Source organism: Triturus cristatus, chromosome 9 (genome assembly GCF_964204655.1).
Source record: "Triturus cristatus chromosome 9, aTriCri1.1, whole genome shotgun sequence".
NCBI classification, from domain to species: domain Eukaryota; kingdom Metazoa; phylum Chordata; class Amphibia; order Caudata; family Salamandridae; genus Triturus; species Triturus cristatus.
In genome coordinates this window covers 381,329,717-381,349,004 of record NC_140592.1, presented here as the reverse complement: position 1 = coordinate 381,349,004, position 19,288 = coordinate 381,329,717, and the positions used below count along the sequence as shown (strand labels likewise).

General features: G+C 47.5%; 1 protein-coding gene across 3 annotated transcripts in view; it reads left to right on the top strand.

Annotated features, from left to right (window-relative positions):
- The window catches only part of LOC146798000 (RAS guanyl-releasing protein 1-like), a 340,732-nt gene that overhangs the window by 135,492 nt on the left and 185,952 nt on the right, over nt 1-19,288 (top strand). For all 3 annotated transcript variants that reach the window (XM_085625228.1, XM_085625230.1, XM_085625229.1), the window contains exon 4: nt 9,724-9,783. In XM_085625228.1, coding sequence (XP_085481354.1) covers nt 9,724-9,783 — 60 coding nt within the window. The remainder of the gene's footprint in view (nt 1-9,723; nt 9,784-19,288) is intronic.

Sequence of the window (19,288 nt, the reverse complement as noted above, 5' to 3'; positions counted from 1 at the left end):
GCCTTTCATATTGCAGTGTCGCTTGTACCAGCTAGCTGCCAGCATTTGAACAGCCTTTGATACATGTGAGTTGTTGATCCACGCTAGAGATATAGTGCCACTGGCGCATCTCTAGCTGCTACTCGTGACTGTTGGAGGCTTATTCCTAAATACTGAATTGAATGCACATTGGGAGATTGATTTAACTCAGAAATAACTTACTTTTTGAATGCTTGCAGAATTTAAAAAATCAACGTCCATAGGATCTCCTAGGAAGAAATATGCATATAAGTGACATTTAAATTGAATTACAGACGATGTTCAATAACTACATCCTTTTTTCTGTACAGAATCACACACTTTAATGAATAATACAGTTTTTGGAAAGGGAAATTGTTTGTCAAGCGCTTTAGCAGTGATTAATGATTCTGGCGCCATGGTATTCCTGATTTCTTTATCCATTTACTGATTCCATCCAAGTAAAACAAAAAGTGACAGGCTTCACCCATCATTCATTTTTCCTATCATCCTTCCTGCACAATAACAATCATGCCTACAACGTGACACTAGAGTGCCTGCGTTGGCGATAGGCAGCCAAAAGTGGGCCTGCGCAAGGAGAGGACAGGGATGCACCAAATAATGTTAAGTATGGCACATTCGGAGACTGAGTAGCCTGCACATTCGGGCCTATAGTATTTGGTTCCTCTTCAATGGATCGGTGTAGTTACTAATGGCGGCCCCGCGCTGGGTTGCTTTCAATAATATGGCTGGGGTCTCATTCCAGCCCTGGAAGGTGTGGACGCTACACGCCCTGACTGTTTTGGGTAATGTTGGAACGGAGGGGATCCATTGGAGAAACCCCTTGGGCCATCATGTTGGGGGCCTGGGACGGGTTTCCACCGCAACACATAATCTTTGTTCCTGGAAGTATGGGGTGGGGGAGGCGGGGGGGTTTCAGGGTGTTCTTTGTTGTTCGCTTTAAGTGCTACGTGCCATACACGCAATTCCTTGGTACGTCACCCTCACATCGTCCACCACTATGCAGGGTAATATTTAGGAATGGCCCACACTACGGTTAATTCTCCACTAGGGTAACTCAACATTTTAACCTGGAATGTGCAAGGCTTACTGAATAAGGTTAAACAGGTAGCGGTGCTTCATTTGGCAAAGTGTTACTCAGCCGATGTCCTGCTATTACAAGAGACACATCTCCTAGGCACCAAAGCCCCTTGCCTTTTCCGTTATGGGTTTTTCCACGGTGTATCACTCAGGCTTCACTTGGGGTGCACGTGGTACTGCAGTTCTTATTCACCGCAGAGTGCCACTTCAGGTCATACAGCATTGGTCGGAGCCCGGAGGCCGTTATACTGTTACTTCCGGTAATATAGCCGGTGAACAGATCACAATTGGGAGTGTCTACGCCCCACCCCGCTCCGCAAGACATTCATAGATAAAATGACGCAACTCTGGGGAGTTATCCAGGGTGGCCTGACGATATTGGGTGGAGACTGGAGTGACGTAATGGATCCCCTAGATAAATGGCGAGCTAGGCTGCCAGAGACGTCCCCCACAAGATCCAAATTGCATACACAGGCACACACATTGGGCTGGGCAGACTCATGGCGGGCCTTTCACCCCTCAGAAGCCGGGTTTACATACGCATCGTCAGTCCACCCCACCCTTTCCCGCCTCGACTATTTGTTCCTTCCACACAGCTATGTACACAGAGTGACCTACACATCTATCCTGCCTCGGGGTCTTTCCGATCATTCGCCGGTCCAACTCAGGCTACGCCTGTAGACTCGTCGAGCCCCATATCGGTGGCGTATGTCCCCATGGCTGATCCGAGAGGTCGAGTACCAGGAGATGCTCCATCAGACAATCGCTGACTATCTCAACTTCAATGCTGTGAATTCCCCGCCCGATTATTCTTTGGGAGGCTCTTAAGCCCACGATTAGGGGGGCAGACATCAGTTTTTGTACGGGGGAGAGGCAGCCCCGGCTGGCGCAGATACGGGACCTGGAGGACCGCTCGCTCCACCTGCAATCCCAACTGGTGGAGAATTCTGACCCCTGTACCTGTCGTAATATGCTACACGTGCAGCAGCAGCTTCACCAGCTACATACTGATAGTGCCAAAGAGGCCTGGTTGGCGACCCAATATAGGATATATCATTGGGGGGATAAGTCCAGACAGATGCTCCATAGGCTCTGCCAGGCCAGAGCATCCCCGACACAGGTCCCCATACTACGGTCCCCAGACGGAGACATGTGCACCTCCTCCGAGGCAGTGGTTCAGGCCTTTGCTGATTTTTACGCGGCACTGTATGAGATACCCGAGGTCATTACTGACTCCCTTATAGATTATTTTTTCACAGATATCCCTCCTCGTCGCCTCTCGGACGAGCAGGGCGACGCCCTGGATGCGTCCATATCCCTCGACGAGCTTCAGGCAGCACTATCCAACACCCACCTAGGTCGTGCGCCGGGACCGAACGGATTCCCGGGCGACTTCCTGTGCCCTCACATGGGGACTCTTGGACCGTGTCTGCATAAGACACTACAGGAGTCCTCCGAGCAGGGCATTTTGCCCTCAGACTGGCGACACCCCGAAATTGTAGTCTTTCTCAAGCCGGGCCGCCCCTCTGAAGACCCGGGCTCGTATCATCCCATCTCATTGTTGAACTTTGAGCCTAAATTGATAGGGAAGGTTCTTGCTGACCGCCTCCGAACGTGTATCCAGGATCTGGTGCATCCAGATCAGTCTGGCTTCATGCCACAACGCTCCACCAGACACAATATCAGACGGGCCCACAATGCAGTGGCCGAAGCCCATCGTTTAGGTCGCCCTGCGGCAGTCCTGCTGGCAGACATAGATAAAGTGTTTGATTCGCTGAGCTGGACCTATCTCTTTAAACTCTTAGAGGCCGTCAACCTGGGACCGCGCTTCCGGGCCTACATGAAATTATTATATTCAGACCTTACGGCATCGGTCTGTGTGGCTGGACATTGCTCGGCCCCCTTCCCCATCCGCAGGGGGACACGGTAGGGGTGTCCCCTCTCCCCGCTGTTGTTCGCCTTGGCGATCGAGCCCTTAGCCGCATGGGTGCACCTGGACACTGTCTTCCGGGGACTAAACTGGTCGCCGGAGTGCTCAGACAGGATTGCGCTGTATGCCGATGACGTCCTTTTCTTCATATCAGATCCTTGGGCCACCGGGCCCCGGGTGCTCCAAATCCTGCGTTTTTTTTGAGAGACCTCCGGGCTATGCGCTAATCCGTCCAAATCGATCCTGTTCCCCATTTGCGGTGAACAGAGGAGCCAGGCTTGGGCATCGCAACTAATTATCGCAAACACGGGCTTTATGTACCTCAGGGTATATATCACGCGGTGCCCTACTGAGGCTTGGTTGTGCAACGTTGCCCCGCTGCTCCCTGCGGTCAGGGACGAGACAACGGTGTGGTCCCACCTGCCCCTTTCGCTATACGGTAGGTCCGCCATTTTCAAAATGGTGTCTTTACCATGGGTACTGTATCGGCTGCAGAACTATCCATATCATATTCCCCCGTCATGGTTCCTCCAAATGAATGCACTCCTGAATCGGTTTCTGTGGCAAGGGGGCGTGGTCCGGGTGGCACTCACCACATGTACACAGTCTACGTACTTTGGTGGGATTGCAGCGGCCGATATACGGGCATACTACTGGGCCTTGCAGTTACTGGTAATCAACGAAATCCGGCAAATCTACCAAACACTCACTACACACACGAAAACCAATATACACCGGACCAGAGCTGAATGGGAGGCAGACTTGCACGTTCTGATGGATGACGATTGGACTGAGGCGCAGGCTAGTCCTAGGTACTCCGCGGTCTCTACTAGGTACAGGCTGATCCAATTTAAACATCTCCACAGCATATACTACACACGCCTCCGCCTCTGGAAGATGGGGGCTATCCAGTCCCCTATCTGTCTCCGCTGCGATTCAGATGAGGGATCGTTTCTTCACACGGTGTGGAGCTGTGGGGCACTGCAACACTTCTGGTCGGGTGCCCTGTCTTGCATGGGGCGGGTTTTGACGTGGGACATTCCTGCAGACCCTAGATTGACACTCCTTCATAGCACAGAAGGCATTGGAGGGAACAGATATAAACGACACCTCCTGTTCTTGAGCCTTACGTTGGCAAAACGTGACATTGCACAGCACTGGAAAGATGTGTCCCCACCTGGTGTAGCGAATTGAAAGAAGGCCATGGATAGATGTATGCCGGCGGAGGTGGCAGTGTTTCAGGCGAGGGGCTGCCCGCAAAAGCACGGGAAGATCTGGGCCAAGTGGGCCAAATATCGGGGAATTGATTTGTCCTTAATGTCACGACCCGTGACTCAAGATCCTCTAGAACGGCTGGTGGTAAATGATTTACCGGTTTAATGTGAGGGACTCATGTAAATATGGACGGAATTAAATTTTATGTGTATGTGCTATGTTGGTGACGGTATGTATGGAGCACAGTTGGGGGTAGGGGGTGGGGGGTGGTTGTTGGTCTGATGTTCTGCAGACCCGCTGGGAGAAAATTTGCAGTACCTCAAGCATCTACAATATGCCTTATGCCTATATGTTTCTTGCCGGGCTTGGCCCATCTGGTACTACAGAAAATCAATAAAGTCTGTTGTTAAAAAAAATAAGTATTGCACATTCCTGCCCACTCCCTTTCCAGAAGCTCGACACAGTGTAGTGCAGTGGAGCGCAACAAAGTGAATTGCTGTTTTTAGGCTGCAGGAAATATTGACAAATCTATCCCTAAATTTCTGTGATTCCCATAGTGTTCTACCGAGCCAGTATTTAGGTTACCCTCTGTGCTTTTTGCTATCATATCAATATATATAATGCAACAACTGACATACACCTAAAACCAGTCAGGCCAACGGCTCGGTCAGTGGTTGTTAGCTCTGTAAGATAACTGAATAACAAAAATGCTTTTGCTTTATGTAATTAATATTGAAAATGTTTCAGTTCTGTGAGAATGTGAATTAAACATAGTCGTTTACAGTGTGCCTCAGTCACTCCTGTTAGATTCACTTTATGTCAGACATGTACACCCTTTTACCCTCCATCTGCATATCATGCACCTCATCTTTCCTCTTCTAAACCCTCTTTTCCTTATCTTGAATGCACTTCCTTGCATCTCTTTCACTTCACCACCCCTAAACACACGTACCGACATGTAAGCTCCGCATTTTCTTTTCCCTTGTCAATATTTTGACAATTGTGACCGTCCTTCACACAAATTTGTACAGAATCACAATTGCAACTGAAATATGTGACCATTGCTCGGTTCCTTCTGTGGAGATGCCAAGGATTGGATGTCCATGTATTTTGAGCAAACAAACAATGTGGACGAACCCGCTGTCAAAGGACGGCTTACTAGTATATGGGTGCCAGAGAAACCTTTGGCTTGTTAAAAGACCCCTCACCCACCAACCTAGTTGGTGGCATGCTTCATCATTGGGGTCCCATATACTAGTGAGCCGTCCTTTGACAGTGGGTTCGACGACATTGTTTGTTTTACTATTTATCTTGGGAATAGGGACGTACCCTCACATTATCCTCGCTCTCTCCTTGTTTACCCATGTTTTTTTAGCACCTTTTTGACCCACTGACAGGCATCGTGAGAAACCCAAGCTGCCTTCAGTCTAAACTCCTGAAGGGTCAGTCATCATGGCACGTTATGAATACATGGAGGTGCCTCGGTTGAAAATATGCATTATATAAATTTTAAATGCTAAAAGGGAAAAAAACAGAAACATAACATTCTGGAACTAGCTTAGAGAATGCAATAGTGAGTAAAACTTGAAATATAAACAAAAACCAAAATGCCTCAAAATCGATCAGTGTTTTTGCCATTGAGGTTAAGGCCATGATTAGAGGGCATGAGAGGGGCCAGTTTCAATGTCTGTTCTTTATTACTACCAGCTCTGAGACCAGGCGGAACCAGCCCACTTAAAGTCCTGGTCTTTTTAGATGCTGAGTTGCCTCTCTTTTACATCCTGCTGTGCTGCTTCACTGAGACACTACAGCACAGCAGGAAAAAACTATAAAACAATAGTAAAACAATTATTTTCTGTCCCCTCGGTGATATGACGAGAGGAACAGATGAAATGACCATAACACTTGAGGTGCTTGGGAGATTTATTTATCTCCCTCATCTGGGGGGCATATCCCCCGTGTCCCCCACACTTCCTATGCCCGTGAGCATCTTAGCAATCAGGTCCATAGTAAAATAAGGCATTGGAAGTACGCAGTCCAGTTGCCGTTGTAAGTGACTCTCTTCCAACCTCCCCTTTTATTAAATCCATAGACCTACACAGTGCATTGTCACTGTTTCCAGAACTTACCAGGGATTAACCATACCGCTATGGCTATAGCGAGTTGATGTATAGAGCCGGTCGGCCAAACCGTACCCCTGACTGCCAGCATTTCCTCACACTGAGGTAAGAGCACCTTTCGAATCAAAGTGCATCACATATCCTGCCCTGTCTCACCGCTTTCCCTTTACCATACTCTCCTTCTCTCCCATTTCCCCCCGGCAGTACCTGGATGGGTCCTCTTGTGAGTAATACCCTTTCACTTCTCAATTGTGGCTCATCACTAGTTCACAAGGCTGCACATTAAGCAATCCAGGTAATTCACACTCCATGTCCCCCCTTTATTATTTCTCGCATTTGTGCCGGTACATGGGCCTTATGCTCTTATTATTTCATTATAGATGTCCCTGCATCACTAGTCCTGAGGAGACCCCGTACTGATAGAGGGTCGAAACGCCGTCGACAAGCTGAAAGAGCGAACCATTGCCCAGCGCGTATTATTATATACAGTTGCTGTTTACAAAGAAATTATACAAGAATGGTCGCCTTTTAAGATTTATGGAAACCTTGTATATAAATATACACCGTGTCACTTATGATTAGGTTCCATTTTTCACTTTGGGACACAGTGCACAAATATCTGTTCTATTGTAAATGTAAACAATGTATATAATAAGTCTGTTGTGTTTATAAAACAAAGCAAAAACCAAAGGAAATGATGGACGGAGTGTTGAACATTGCAAGCACTGTCCCCCAGTCAACTGATCTGGGTTTAATCCATTACCGTTCTTTAGCCCACTCTGCCACCCCAGTTCAGACATGGCCATATGCAAATCAGTCTGACCCTGTGCCTCATGGGAACAGTCCAGCCCGAACTGCCAAGCCATATCTTCCCTGGACCGGAAACAAGCTTCCTAGGACCGGTTTCTGGCATTTCAGCCGTCTTCAACCAGGCTTGCTTGAATCCAGTGGCAAAGTGAGCAAGGGACTCACGTCTGAGCATACCCTGCCAACTTATGGCGAACAAAGCAAAAACCAAAGGAAATGATGGACGGAGTGTTGAACATTGCAAGCACTGTCCCCCAGTCAACTGATCTGGGTTTAATCCATCACCGTTCTTTAGCCCACTCTGCCACCCCAGTTCAGACATGGCCATATGCAAATCAGTCTGACCCTGTGCCTCATGGGAACAGTCCAGCCCGAACTGCCAAGCCTCGGCGGAGGACAGACGAGGGGAGAGAGGATACAGTGCCTCTTTGGAGTAAGTGTGACGACAAGAGCACCCTCCCCCGCTGTCCCGGGTTTAGAGCATTTTCTCGTAAACTCTTATATGTCCATCCTCTTGGAAATTCCAAAAGAGTGAAGCGGGGATACTGCCCCGAGTGAATAAGGTAATAAGTACCCGACAAGGGTGTAGACCACATTCAAGGGACCAACACCCTGATGAATGCCAGAGTGACCCGGCTGGGCACGTAGATAGCTGGCAGAAACATGTTGGTTTTAGCAGGGGGATTGTAGGGTCGTTACCTGCCCTGGATACCCCATTTCCTTTATTTTAACCCTGCCAGAGGTTGACAAGAATAAAAGTGTGAGGGTCAACCCCTAGGCAGTTTTAGATTTCTTTCTGCTCTCCTTTTGGTCCCTTTACTTTGAGAGACTATCTGTTTCCTTTTCTCTCAGAAGCACAATTTTGTGTATACTCTGACTGTTCTGTCTTTGTACTTTACCCTCACCACCTGCTTTCATCATTCACTCTAAAACATTGCGCTCCACCAAAGGTGTTGGTCTGCACCTTGGTGTATGATGCGGCCCAATGATGAAGCATGACACTCTCGGGTGTGTGAGGGCAGTATTATAAAATCTATTGATTTTCCCACCTTCAAGCATCCAAGACTGCTTTACTTGCTTTTTTCCGTCGTATTATGTCTCTGTTGTGTGTGATTAAATACTCATTCTGTAGCCAGAACGTGCACTTGCCTCTCAGTAGAGGCCCTGAAGATATATCACTTTGCCAATGCTGCCTATCTGCAATCAAATCTAGTGGCTGTATGTATGGAACTTCTTATCGATATAGCAGTGTAGTGAAGGAGGCTACACAGTCCTGTGTTCAAACCAACATAGCCCAGAGGTTCTGCATATGAACCCCACAATAACTAAACAGCCACAGCAAGACACATGCACACAAATAAACAAAGGAAGTGGAAAAAACAAGTCCACAACTAGAGCAATACATAACCATTAAACCTAATTGGAGGGTTAGGTGCTGTATGCCCAACACCCCATGGAGTTTCAGACAACAATCCCTTACATATGCCCTAACTCCAGTAGTAGCCACATTCCCTTTCAGCGACTCTCCATCCATTAACAAGCACCCACTAAAACCTTCAATTATCTGTTCTCTAGACACCTCACTTCTTTAGTTTATTTTTTCTTTTTATATATCACTACTCTTTTCCAATTTAGAAATTTTTCTAAAGTTGCACAGTTGCCTCGCACCTCCAATTCAGACCTGAAAACTAGTAAACTCAATCTGCATGCTTTCCCAACTTATTTTTTATCCAGTCTTCTTATTTCAACCAGGCTGTTCAGTCTTCTTAATCAAAGACTACAGTGTCTATTTTATCCTCTGAAGGCTCACAAACCTTTCACGACTAAACTGTCAGCAGATTGGTGCCACGCTTCCTTCCTTCCCTGTAACCACATTTAGACTTCCCTTGCTTTCACCTGGTTAGAGATGTTGTCTAGGTTGCTGTCTCTCAGTGGAATGTGAAGTGAAGGGGGACAGCTAAATTCTCTGCAGTTTTTTGTACCACCTCTTCTTACTTTTAATGTCCATTCAAGCTTAAGATAGAGTTTTAGAGGGAGTGAGATATAACAAAAGCAGTAGAACCATGGACCAGATCCTTGCCCACCAGAGCTCAAGACAGTGGTACATATCAAGGCCATGGACTACTCCCACCCTCCAACTACATTTTATTAGTTTAGATTGTACTGTAAATTTACTACCTCTTCTGGGTCTCTCGAAGTGTTACTTAATGTATTACATAGAATCTCCAGGCAACCCCAAACAGGATATTTATTTTGTTCAACTAAAAACCAAAGGCTCCTTCACGCACCCACCAAAATGTTTGTGAGGAGTCGGACATCTGATAGTGTGTTAAAAACAAAAAAGTGCTCAGTTGGGTTTTTCAGCAGGAGAATTTTTTTGTGTCATTGAGTATATTTTGCTTAGTTTAGATTTCTTGTATAACAGCTGAAAATGGGAAACAGGAGAGGTCTTTCTCTAGATGATGGAAAGGTTCAAGGGGCAATTAAACAATTATACTGTATCACAGTTGGGCTACAAGATATTGGTTCAAGACCTTAACTTTCTCTTACATACCAAGAAGCTTCCAGTGTGAACGAGTGCCAGAGACGTCAACAGATCTGCCACTTTATGGGGTGAGATATTTACTCTGACATCTTATTCCTCAGAAGCAGTCTTTTTTCCATCTCTGACAAATTCTTTCCTCTCTCATATTCTTGAAGCTAGCTCTCAGCGGTAAAGGGAACATTACTCACACATGGTATCTCTGATACTCTCAGTCAGAAGGTTCCCTTCTGTTATGAGTTAGGACGAATGCTCCAACCTTAATCTGATAAAGACATCTAGCTGCAGAATCCTTAACTTAGTATATACCCAAGCGTCAGACTGGATCCGTAAAACATTTTCCCCAGCAGTACCTCTGCACGCCGGGGGGCGGCATCGCCCAGCTCCATCCTGACGCCCTCCACGCGGATCCGTGAGAAGCGGTTCCTCTGGCCTGTGTTGGTCGCGGCAGATGTCAGCGACTGATCCACACAAGATCTGTATTTGGTGCTTGGGTGAGTACCATGACTCCGCCGAGTGTGACACCTGCCGGCAGCTGAAGCCAAAGTCCCTGCGGGAACGACGGATGAAATTGATGTCTGCCCGGTTGTCCCGGTCAGAATACTTGCTGCGCCATCCTCCGTCTCCAGTGGAAGGATCCAAACGGTGCAGTTCTTCCTCCCACGCTGAGTTTCCAGTTCGTGGCAGATTCCGGAGTCGTTCCCACAGACGTCGCTCGCCTTCCTCAGGTAAGCACCGGAGGAAGTCACGGAGGTCGTCAACCTCGCACAAGCGTGACGTCGGGGCCTGCTGCTCCCGGTCTTCACCGGACATGGGCCCTCAGGAGTTGGCCCCACCTATCCACTGTGTCCTGGTGCTGGGCCAACTCGGACCCAGATGGAGGCCTATTCCAGAGCTCTGCAGGCCATCTTTGGGTCACCCCCTCTCCCTGGCGCGCCTTCTGGCCCCACAGTGAGGGTAGGGACTCAGGTCGGGGATTTGCCGGCGGGTTCGTCCTTGGCGCCGACCGAGTGCCTTGACTCTGGTTCCGGGGTCGCTGCGACGTCGGGATACGGCCCGGAGGGACATCCCACTCTGATGTCTAGCCTTCCTGATGCGTCTTCACACAGTCCTGTGGGGCTCCCTCCGTCGTCGCTGGATGCGGCTGCAGCACGGAGCTCGACTCTGAGTCGACTTTGTTCCTTCACTTAGGCTCCTCCCTTGGGGGAGGTCGAGTCGATGCCTGTCAGACGCTGGGAGGACGAGTCCTCTTCGGGGGTCGTCGACGTCGATCTAACGCCGTCCCATGCCGGTTCCGTCTCGACTGTGCCTCTGCTGGTGGAGAGCGTGACCCCAGCGGGTTCTCCGATCCCAGGGTTTTTTCCACGCGCCACGGAGCAGGGGCCCATGGGGCACTGGCCAGCCCAATTATTCTGCAGGGCCGCTGTTGTTGGGTGGACGGATTAGCCTGCAGCCATCCCCAACGGATGACATGCTGTCTCCACCTCGCAGCGCAGACTTTGCGAGGGCGGTTCGCAGGGCTGCGGATATCTTGCAGGTGCAGCCGCCCTCTGTCTCCCTGCCTTCGGATCCTTTGTTGGATCTTCTCCACCAGGGCACGGTGGATGTGGAGCCCTTGTTGCCTTTTGGCGGGTCATTGTATGATGCCCTTTGGGGAGTTGAGCCAGACCCTCATCGGGTGACCCCGTGGATCGTGCTACTGCACATCGCCATCGGCCGGCTCCAGATGACCCTGCCTCTTTGTCCCTAAATCCTAGGGCTCAAGGACTTGTAGTCCAGGCAGTACCCCCTTCCTCTGCTCCACCGTCGCTTCCTCCCACTCGGGGGTCTAGGTAGTTGGAGTTTTGTGGCCGCAATGTATTTGCGTCCACCAGCTCGGGCCTTCGGTCCCTGAACACTACCTGCTTGCTTGCTCGGGCTACTTCTGCCCTTTGGGACTCAGTCGAACAACTCCTTCTCTCTTTGTCGGAGGGCCCTCCTGCTGACCTGGTCCAGATTATTAGGGATGGCCTCGACATGGCGCAGTTTTCCATCCGGTCGGCCATGGACACCACTGACTTTGTGGGTTGGGCTATGGCCAGGTCAGTTGCTCTGCGTCGCCATGCATGGCAACGCGATGGCAGTTTCACCGAGAATGTTTGGGAGCGACTCAGGGATCTGCCCTTTGATGGGGCCCATCTGTATGATGCGCATGCCGACTCGGCGGTCCGGCGCCTCCTATCTGGATTTCCATGACTGCCAGGTTTTTAGTCCTCTATGGTGGACTTGTGTTTTCGTATGTAGTGTTGTCACTGCTTTATGATTTATGTCTCTGGGTTCAAGATATTATTTTGCAGACTGGCTGTATGGCTGTTCAGCCGTGTTTTTCCTTCCTTTGGTGCAGCTGGTCTAGCTGTTTACATGGTGCTTCTTGACCTCTACCTATGAGCTTGTCTCAAGAGGTGTCCCTTGCTTTTTATAGGGATGTGACATACCCTATGTGGGGTATACGTTCGCTATTGTGTAGCTGCTGTTCCTTACCAGGAAGTTTCGGAGGCTCCTCTGGAGCTCTCTTCATTATTGTCCATCCCTCTGGGGATTTTTCCTGTGGGTTATGCTGTGGGCATCTTCCTTTGCCCCATGCTTCCTGCTGTGGTAGAACGCCTACTCTGTTGAGACCCACGAACTGACGTGGGCCTCTCCTGGAGCTTCTGTATTGCTGCCTACGGTTGTTCCGTTGCACTCTCCTGCGTCTGTGGACGCAGTTTTCTTCGGCGTATTGTTGGGGTTCTGCCATATACAATTCACCCCAGGTATTTTCACGTCCTCCTCCCTTGCTTTTGGCTCATCTTTCCGCCTTCAATCTGCCCCTAGCACCATTGGCTGTCTTGGGCATGGGTACGCGTTCCTGTGGGCGCTTTGTTCCATTCCGCTCCAGATCGGTTCTTCTGTATTATGGGCGGGCACCACATGTGGTCCGCACTGGGTGTGTGTGCTATCACGGGGGATACGTAGTGTTCCTTGAGCTATTGTCTTGGCTGCATTCTCTTGCTGTTGTCATCTTTACTGGTGTTGGGAAGGGCTTGGGCACACCCTGTTGGGGTGTGCCTATGGGCGGTAGAGTTTTCGCCATAGCGTATCTCTGTTACGTTTTACCTTGTGCCCCTGGCTTCCCTCTGACGGGCCTGGCCTGGGTTCAGGTTTTTCTGTTTGTTGTCGCACATGGCTCAGGTCTTCTTCTCCTGGCCTCTGCTGTGATTTTCAACCGACGTATTCTATCTCCCGATGACCTCTGGCTTCATCCTGTCTATATATATTATATATATCTGCTTTTCAGGCTTTCCATGTCTGAGTGTTACTGACTTCTTCGTTGGTGTGGTAGTCAGTATTCCCCCCTGTATCGCGGTGGCTCGGTCTTCCTTCCCGATCGGGGGGTTGGGGTCGCCCTCTTTTGTGGTTGGACTGTATATCCTGCTACGTTTCGCAGGAGTCGGTGCCGGTGGTACCTCTTGTGCGACTTTCTATTCTCTAGGGGTACTCTTCCAGTTTACCCTTAGTTGCCACTTCTTGACTTTTTCAGGTGTTTCTATGTACTGTGTATGCACACGAGGGGGCAGGCATGCGGGGTCTCCCTGCGGGGGTTTCTGGGAATTGTCCCAGAATCTTCTCTGTCTCTCTCTCTTTCTCGCTTTGGGCGTGTTCGGCTTGCCGGTGGCCCTTGGTCCTTGAACCTAGAGGTACGGTTGCCTGGTTGGCTACCTGGTGCTGCGCCGTCTTTTCGATCAACGCGCACATGCTGTTACGGTTCATTGAGCTATGCATTGTGGGGTGTGGTTCTCATGGTACACAATGTCTCGTGTATTCTTGTAATTCACATCTATGTATCTACTGGTGGTCGTAATTTGTATGTCTCGGCGTGATGCCTTCTGTCCTGACATATCATTTGTTGGCACCTGATGTTGTGCTGCTCATATTGTGTGTACTGAATCTGTCATCATGTTTAAGTCCCTTCGCTGGGCCTTTGTCTCTTACGGTTCCTGGTGTCCTATACTCAGTTTCCCTCTTTTCATAGAAGTTTGTGGCATTTTGCCATTGTGCACTGATCTTTCTGGTTCTGTGATTTTGTTTCATCGCTGTCTGGCCGACAGTGGACTCATGCCTTCCTCTAATGGATTGTGGTACCTTGCTTCCCTTGCTCATGCTCTGCCCTGAACATCATGTTTTGGTGTCAGCTTCGCTGGCAATGCTGAGCTTTACAAATTTGGTGTCAACCACGCTGGCATTGCGGCCCCCACCTTGTTTAAGCCAATGTTCTTGACGGTCTACTTCCTTTGGGAACTTGGTGGGTTTCGGTCGCAGAACCTCCTCCAATGGGGTATGGCTTTGGTATATATTCTAAGTTAAGGAATCTGTGGCTAGATGTCTCTTTCAGATGAACCAGTTACTTATCTTCGGTAACTATTTATCTGGTAGAGACACTGTCTAGCTGCAGATTCCTAAACGCCCAGCCATCCTCCCCGTTCTGCGAGGACCTTTCCAGGTGGGGTTCTAACACCTTGCCTCCTTACAGTTGGCCTTGGTTTTCCTGAGGGGTGCTCTAGTTCACCTACCTCCGGGGCAGGGTGTGTCATTCTGTTTTGGGCACAATCTTGTTCTTGGGTGGCTAGGCTATGTGCTTTTCAATGCTCCTCCACCCGGGTTCTCCGGCGTAGAGATTCTCATGTTTTACTACCCTCCCTCCGCCCTCATCTGTTTCTCCCCATTTCTTTGGGGTGTCCTTGTCTATGCTGCTGTCGATTGGGTTGAGGTTCTATTTGACTATGCTACAGTTCATACGTCATTGTGGGGGGTGTGGTGAACATTCTATGCCATTGTGTTCACTTCATGCCATGAGTCATGTTGTTCCAGTCCTGAGGTCCTTTTCAGTTACATCCAGTAGGTACAGGCTGCCCTTCATACAGTTCCATCCTGTGGTTGCAAACTGCCTTTCGTTTGTCATGTAATTCATTTCCACTGCCGTTGCCTCTTGGGGGGGAACGGCTCTACGCTTTGGCGGGTGCTCTGTTCGCTCCCTTCAGTTACTTCAAGTGTTGAATACTCTTTCAACCTGGTGTTGTTTCTCAACATTCTATGATTTCTTATCATTGTTATATCAAAGGTTTTGCTCCTTTTTTGGCACACTGTTCCTATACTCTCACAGTTTTTTTAGTGGCTCTGCATTGTGGCACGGAAATGTTTCACAGTAGAAAACTGACATCAGCACGCCGAGGGGTACTTATATGGCTCCATTGATGTCACTTCCGTGGATGACGTCAGGACAGAGCCGGGGGTGACGACGCCCCCCCCGGCGTGCAGAGGTACTGATGAGGAAAAAGTTTTCTGGATCCAGTCTGACGCCTGGGGATATTCTAAGTTAAGGAATCTGCGGCTAGACTGTGTCTCTACCAGATACATCGTTACCGAAGGTAAGTAACTCGTTCTTTTGGTATCATAGTTGTGCACGAGGCCTGAGGGTGCATCTTCATGTCCTCTGTTTCAGCTCCAGTTATGTTCTACACAAGAGAATTGTTTGGAATGGAACATATGCTGTAACTTAAGCAGGTGGTGACTTCTGGTGATTGTCTTCTATTATGAACTTCACACATAGTGGATGTCCCTCTGGTAGAAACACCTTCCTGCCTGCTATTGGACCCACCAAGGGCTGGTGCTAATTTCGCAAAGATGGTGAATGTTCAATGACCCCATCTGCAGCAACACATCTCAAAAATGTTAGGTGGAGCAAAAACCTAAAAAGACCATCCTGAAACTGGGGGCTCCCTGTTACAAAGGTGTTACATTTGTGTTCTGGATGGGCTGAAAAACACCCATGTCATGTTCCAGAGAAAATATTCTTGAAAAATGATAAAAGTACCCGAGTTGGGTCTACACATTTAGTGTTAATTTCAGATGGCAGAAATTCCGCCATCCTATACTATTGTTGGCTGAATTCTGTTGCAGATTTAGTCTTAACACCACAAAGTGGCTCCTCAGACAACAGAGGCGGCATCTTTGATGAAGAAACCAATAATACTGGTTGAAGGAAATTAATTCCACCAGCAAAACACCAAATGAATCCCTTAGCCTTAATATTTCAGTGCTTATTGAGCACAATGCAGCCCTTCAATATATTTTGGATTAAATAAAAACAATACAAACACTTGATAGGATCATAGGATCTTCATTGATGGCCATAAAGGTTACAATAATACCCTGCTGCATAAGTGGACCCTGAACCACTGTTCACATATGTATTGTCATTGGGTGTCAGTGCCCATCCATTCTTATGGTGAGCAGCACCTTCAAATACCCTATCAGAGGTTAATTCATTCCCTGGATATAGACTTATGGATTCCAAATGAGCTGCATTGCAACATCTAATGTGCTAGAAATGTTGAAAGTCAATAATGAGAATGACAAAAAACGTATCTCAGTAGGCTTACATTGAAGCTGTGAAAAAAGCATCCTGTCTTTTTATGATTCCAGGAGCTTCACCTACCAAGTATGCATTGTACTAGCAGTTGCCTCACAGAGCCAATTCTGTTTTACAGCTCCATAAGTAGGGTCCAGATCACATGTGAGGTTTCACACTTCTGTTTTTTTAAAACAAATTAGGCAAATTATTCCTTTTTCCCCATCACTTGATATCTTAACATCTTATTTTTTCCAGTGTCATTTTTGTTGCTGTTTTCTGGCTGGATATCTCCTCAGATATAAATTCTCTTTTTGAGATGTGTCCATTTCGACTCTAACCCTCACAAGGTCTCTAGAGTATGCTTACTGGCCTCACATTTGGTCTAAGAGTGCGACATTTGCAAATTAAAAAATCTGCCCAAAAAGACTTTGACCGATCGAGAGAGCATAAAGATCAGTAAGATGATGCAAGATATGAAAGTGGAGAAAGGAAGAAGAAAAGGAGACAGGAGAAGTCTTCATCCAATGCATCCTCTGATAATCAGCCAGCTCCTGAAAACGACTCCCACACAGTGAAATCCAGAGAAAGGAGCTCATCTGGAATGTAAAGTCACTCACGGCATCACTTTCAATGGTGTTCCAGATTGACATCTAAGGTAATCGCACCAATGTTGAGAGCATTGACCCCAGTCTGCTCGAGGTCTACCACTAATCAGTGTTCTGGAGAGCATTCATTTAAGGTGAGATACCCCCTGCCTAAGAAGCCTTCGATGTCAAAGATAGACCTCTAATCGGCACAAACAAACCTGTCAGCCCTGTTGATGTCTAAAAATGTGCACACAATCAATGTGAGTAGGACGCCCAACACAACCGAAGTTGAAGCGGGAGCATCAGTCGTCATCGCAGTCATTGACATCAGATAGTAAACTCCACAGGACACCGTCAGGGTCCTCATCGCTGTCAAAGATCAAAAATTGACTTGTCACCTTCACTTACAATGTTGATTCTAATGGTTACTACACCTTTGTCATCAATCATATCATCCATCTCAACATCGTCTCTGTATTCAGTAAGGTTTCCATCTCTTCAGGAACTTGGCATGTTTTCTTATTTGGCACCATGTTTTTCCACCTCTTTGCTATCTCCGACTCTGAAAAAGGGAGTAGAATACCATTCAAAGTCTCCTAAACAGTGCCTCATCCTATCACTCTTGATTTACATTCACTAACTTTCAGACTAATAAGACCAGCAGTACCTTGTGAGGGTCCAGTACAGATCCCTTTGCAGCTCTTGCAGTGCCCTCCAGATTGTTATTAAGACCAACGTCTGTCTCCACAGAGGAAGAGAAGATAGACTCCAATGTCTCCTCACAGATCTGTCATCATGAAATTCTTAAATCTGAACTGAAGCCTGATTCTCTGATAATGACTTTTGTGATACACAGACATGCCTCACCACTGCCCCTCCAGAGTGAGAAAACAAGCTACTAGATGCTACTGGCAGGACGGTAAGTAGGACAGCATCTACCCACCTTAAAATGCCATCACAATGGTTCTGCTAGGGAGATATTAAAGGGAAATTTGTGATAGCATGAGAGGTTTTATCACAGACTTTCCTAAACAGTGCCAAGAAGATTGTGCAGAAATGCTGCAAGAAAGGTAGCTGGTATACTGCCAGATGATTAATGCTGCAGTTGATTGTGCATTAAGTATTGACACTGGATATTGTCATGGGATGTCCACCCGTAGATCCTACGGAGTCGTCCTTACTGCGTTAAAGCCAGAGGCACAACTAAAAATAATGGACCTCCCATTTTCAGACTCTGCCTTGTTTGGGCAACACATTGAAGATGAAATGCAGAAAATGAAGAATGTGGTGGAGACCCTGAAGGCAGTGCAAGCAGCAATACAAGGCAGAAGATTAGAGGTATTTTCAGCTCATGGTTCAATCCCCTCGCTTCAATCGCAAGACACAAATGGTGCTAAATACTGTGTCTTATGGATGCGTTCTACACTTAAAAGCCTTTTGAATGCTGGTTCCTCAAAAATCCACATTAAAGCACCAGATCTTTCAGTAATTAAATATCTATCTTATCAAGCAAACATACAGTAGAGCCAGTTCCTTCTCATTAGAAAGGCCAAGAAGTATACTCCAGGTACTCCTTGATTTGGAAAAACGTTCAAAAGACGAGTACAGACCAATATTAGATCTATGGTTCACGAACAAGTTTATCAAGGAGAAGTTTTGGATGCTTGCCTTGCATCAGAGCTATCCTATTCTGGGGTACAATGCATGTGTGCATGGATGTCTGCGATAGTTATGCAAGATGCATATTTCCACATTCCGGTTATGAAGCATCACAGAAAATTACTCATATCCATGGTAGGGATCAATAAATGTAAGTATACAGTTCTGCCATTCAGTCTCAAGTGAGTTTTTGCACATTCTCAAAATGTATGGTAGCAGTGCCAGGTTACCTGTAAGGAGAAGGCATATTTATATGTCCAAACCTAAAGAAATAACTACAAAAAACTCCGTCTGGTAAAGGTGAAGCTGGATTTTGTAACAATTTCAGGGGTGCTAAGCGGACTAGGTCTTCAGATCAGCCATCAAAAATCAATCTCAACACTGGCCTTATTTAATTGGAACGACAGACACCATAAAAGAAAGGCTGTGTATTTCGGAGAAGAGTGTCCTCTATTTGGAACAAATGCAATCTGCTGTGGAACACCTCGAACTCAGCAGCCTTACAAATCTCCTCCCTTCTAGGTTCTATGGCATCATATATTTACACTGTCCTAAATGCAAGGTTGTACATGAGATCCCAGCAGCAATGGCTAGAGGATGAATGGTGTCAGAAGGTTAGAAGAACAACAAGTGGGAGAACAAACATATCTTTACTGCTTCGGCAAGACAATTTCTAGTACATTAGTGGTGCAAGACTAAGAATGTACTCAAAAGAGTTGCTTTTCAAAGCTATTGTCGGAAGTGATAATGACAGATGTTTCTCTGTCAGGATGGAGAGCCAATCTTAAACACCTGTCAGTTTAAAGGTAGTGGAAGTCCAGGAATCTTCATACCATAAAAATTCATGGGAACAAAAAATGATTCACCTAGCCTTTGAGGCTTTTCTTCCGTCCCTCAAGA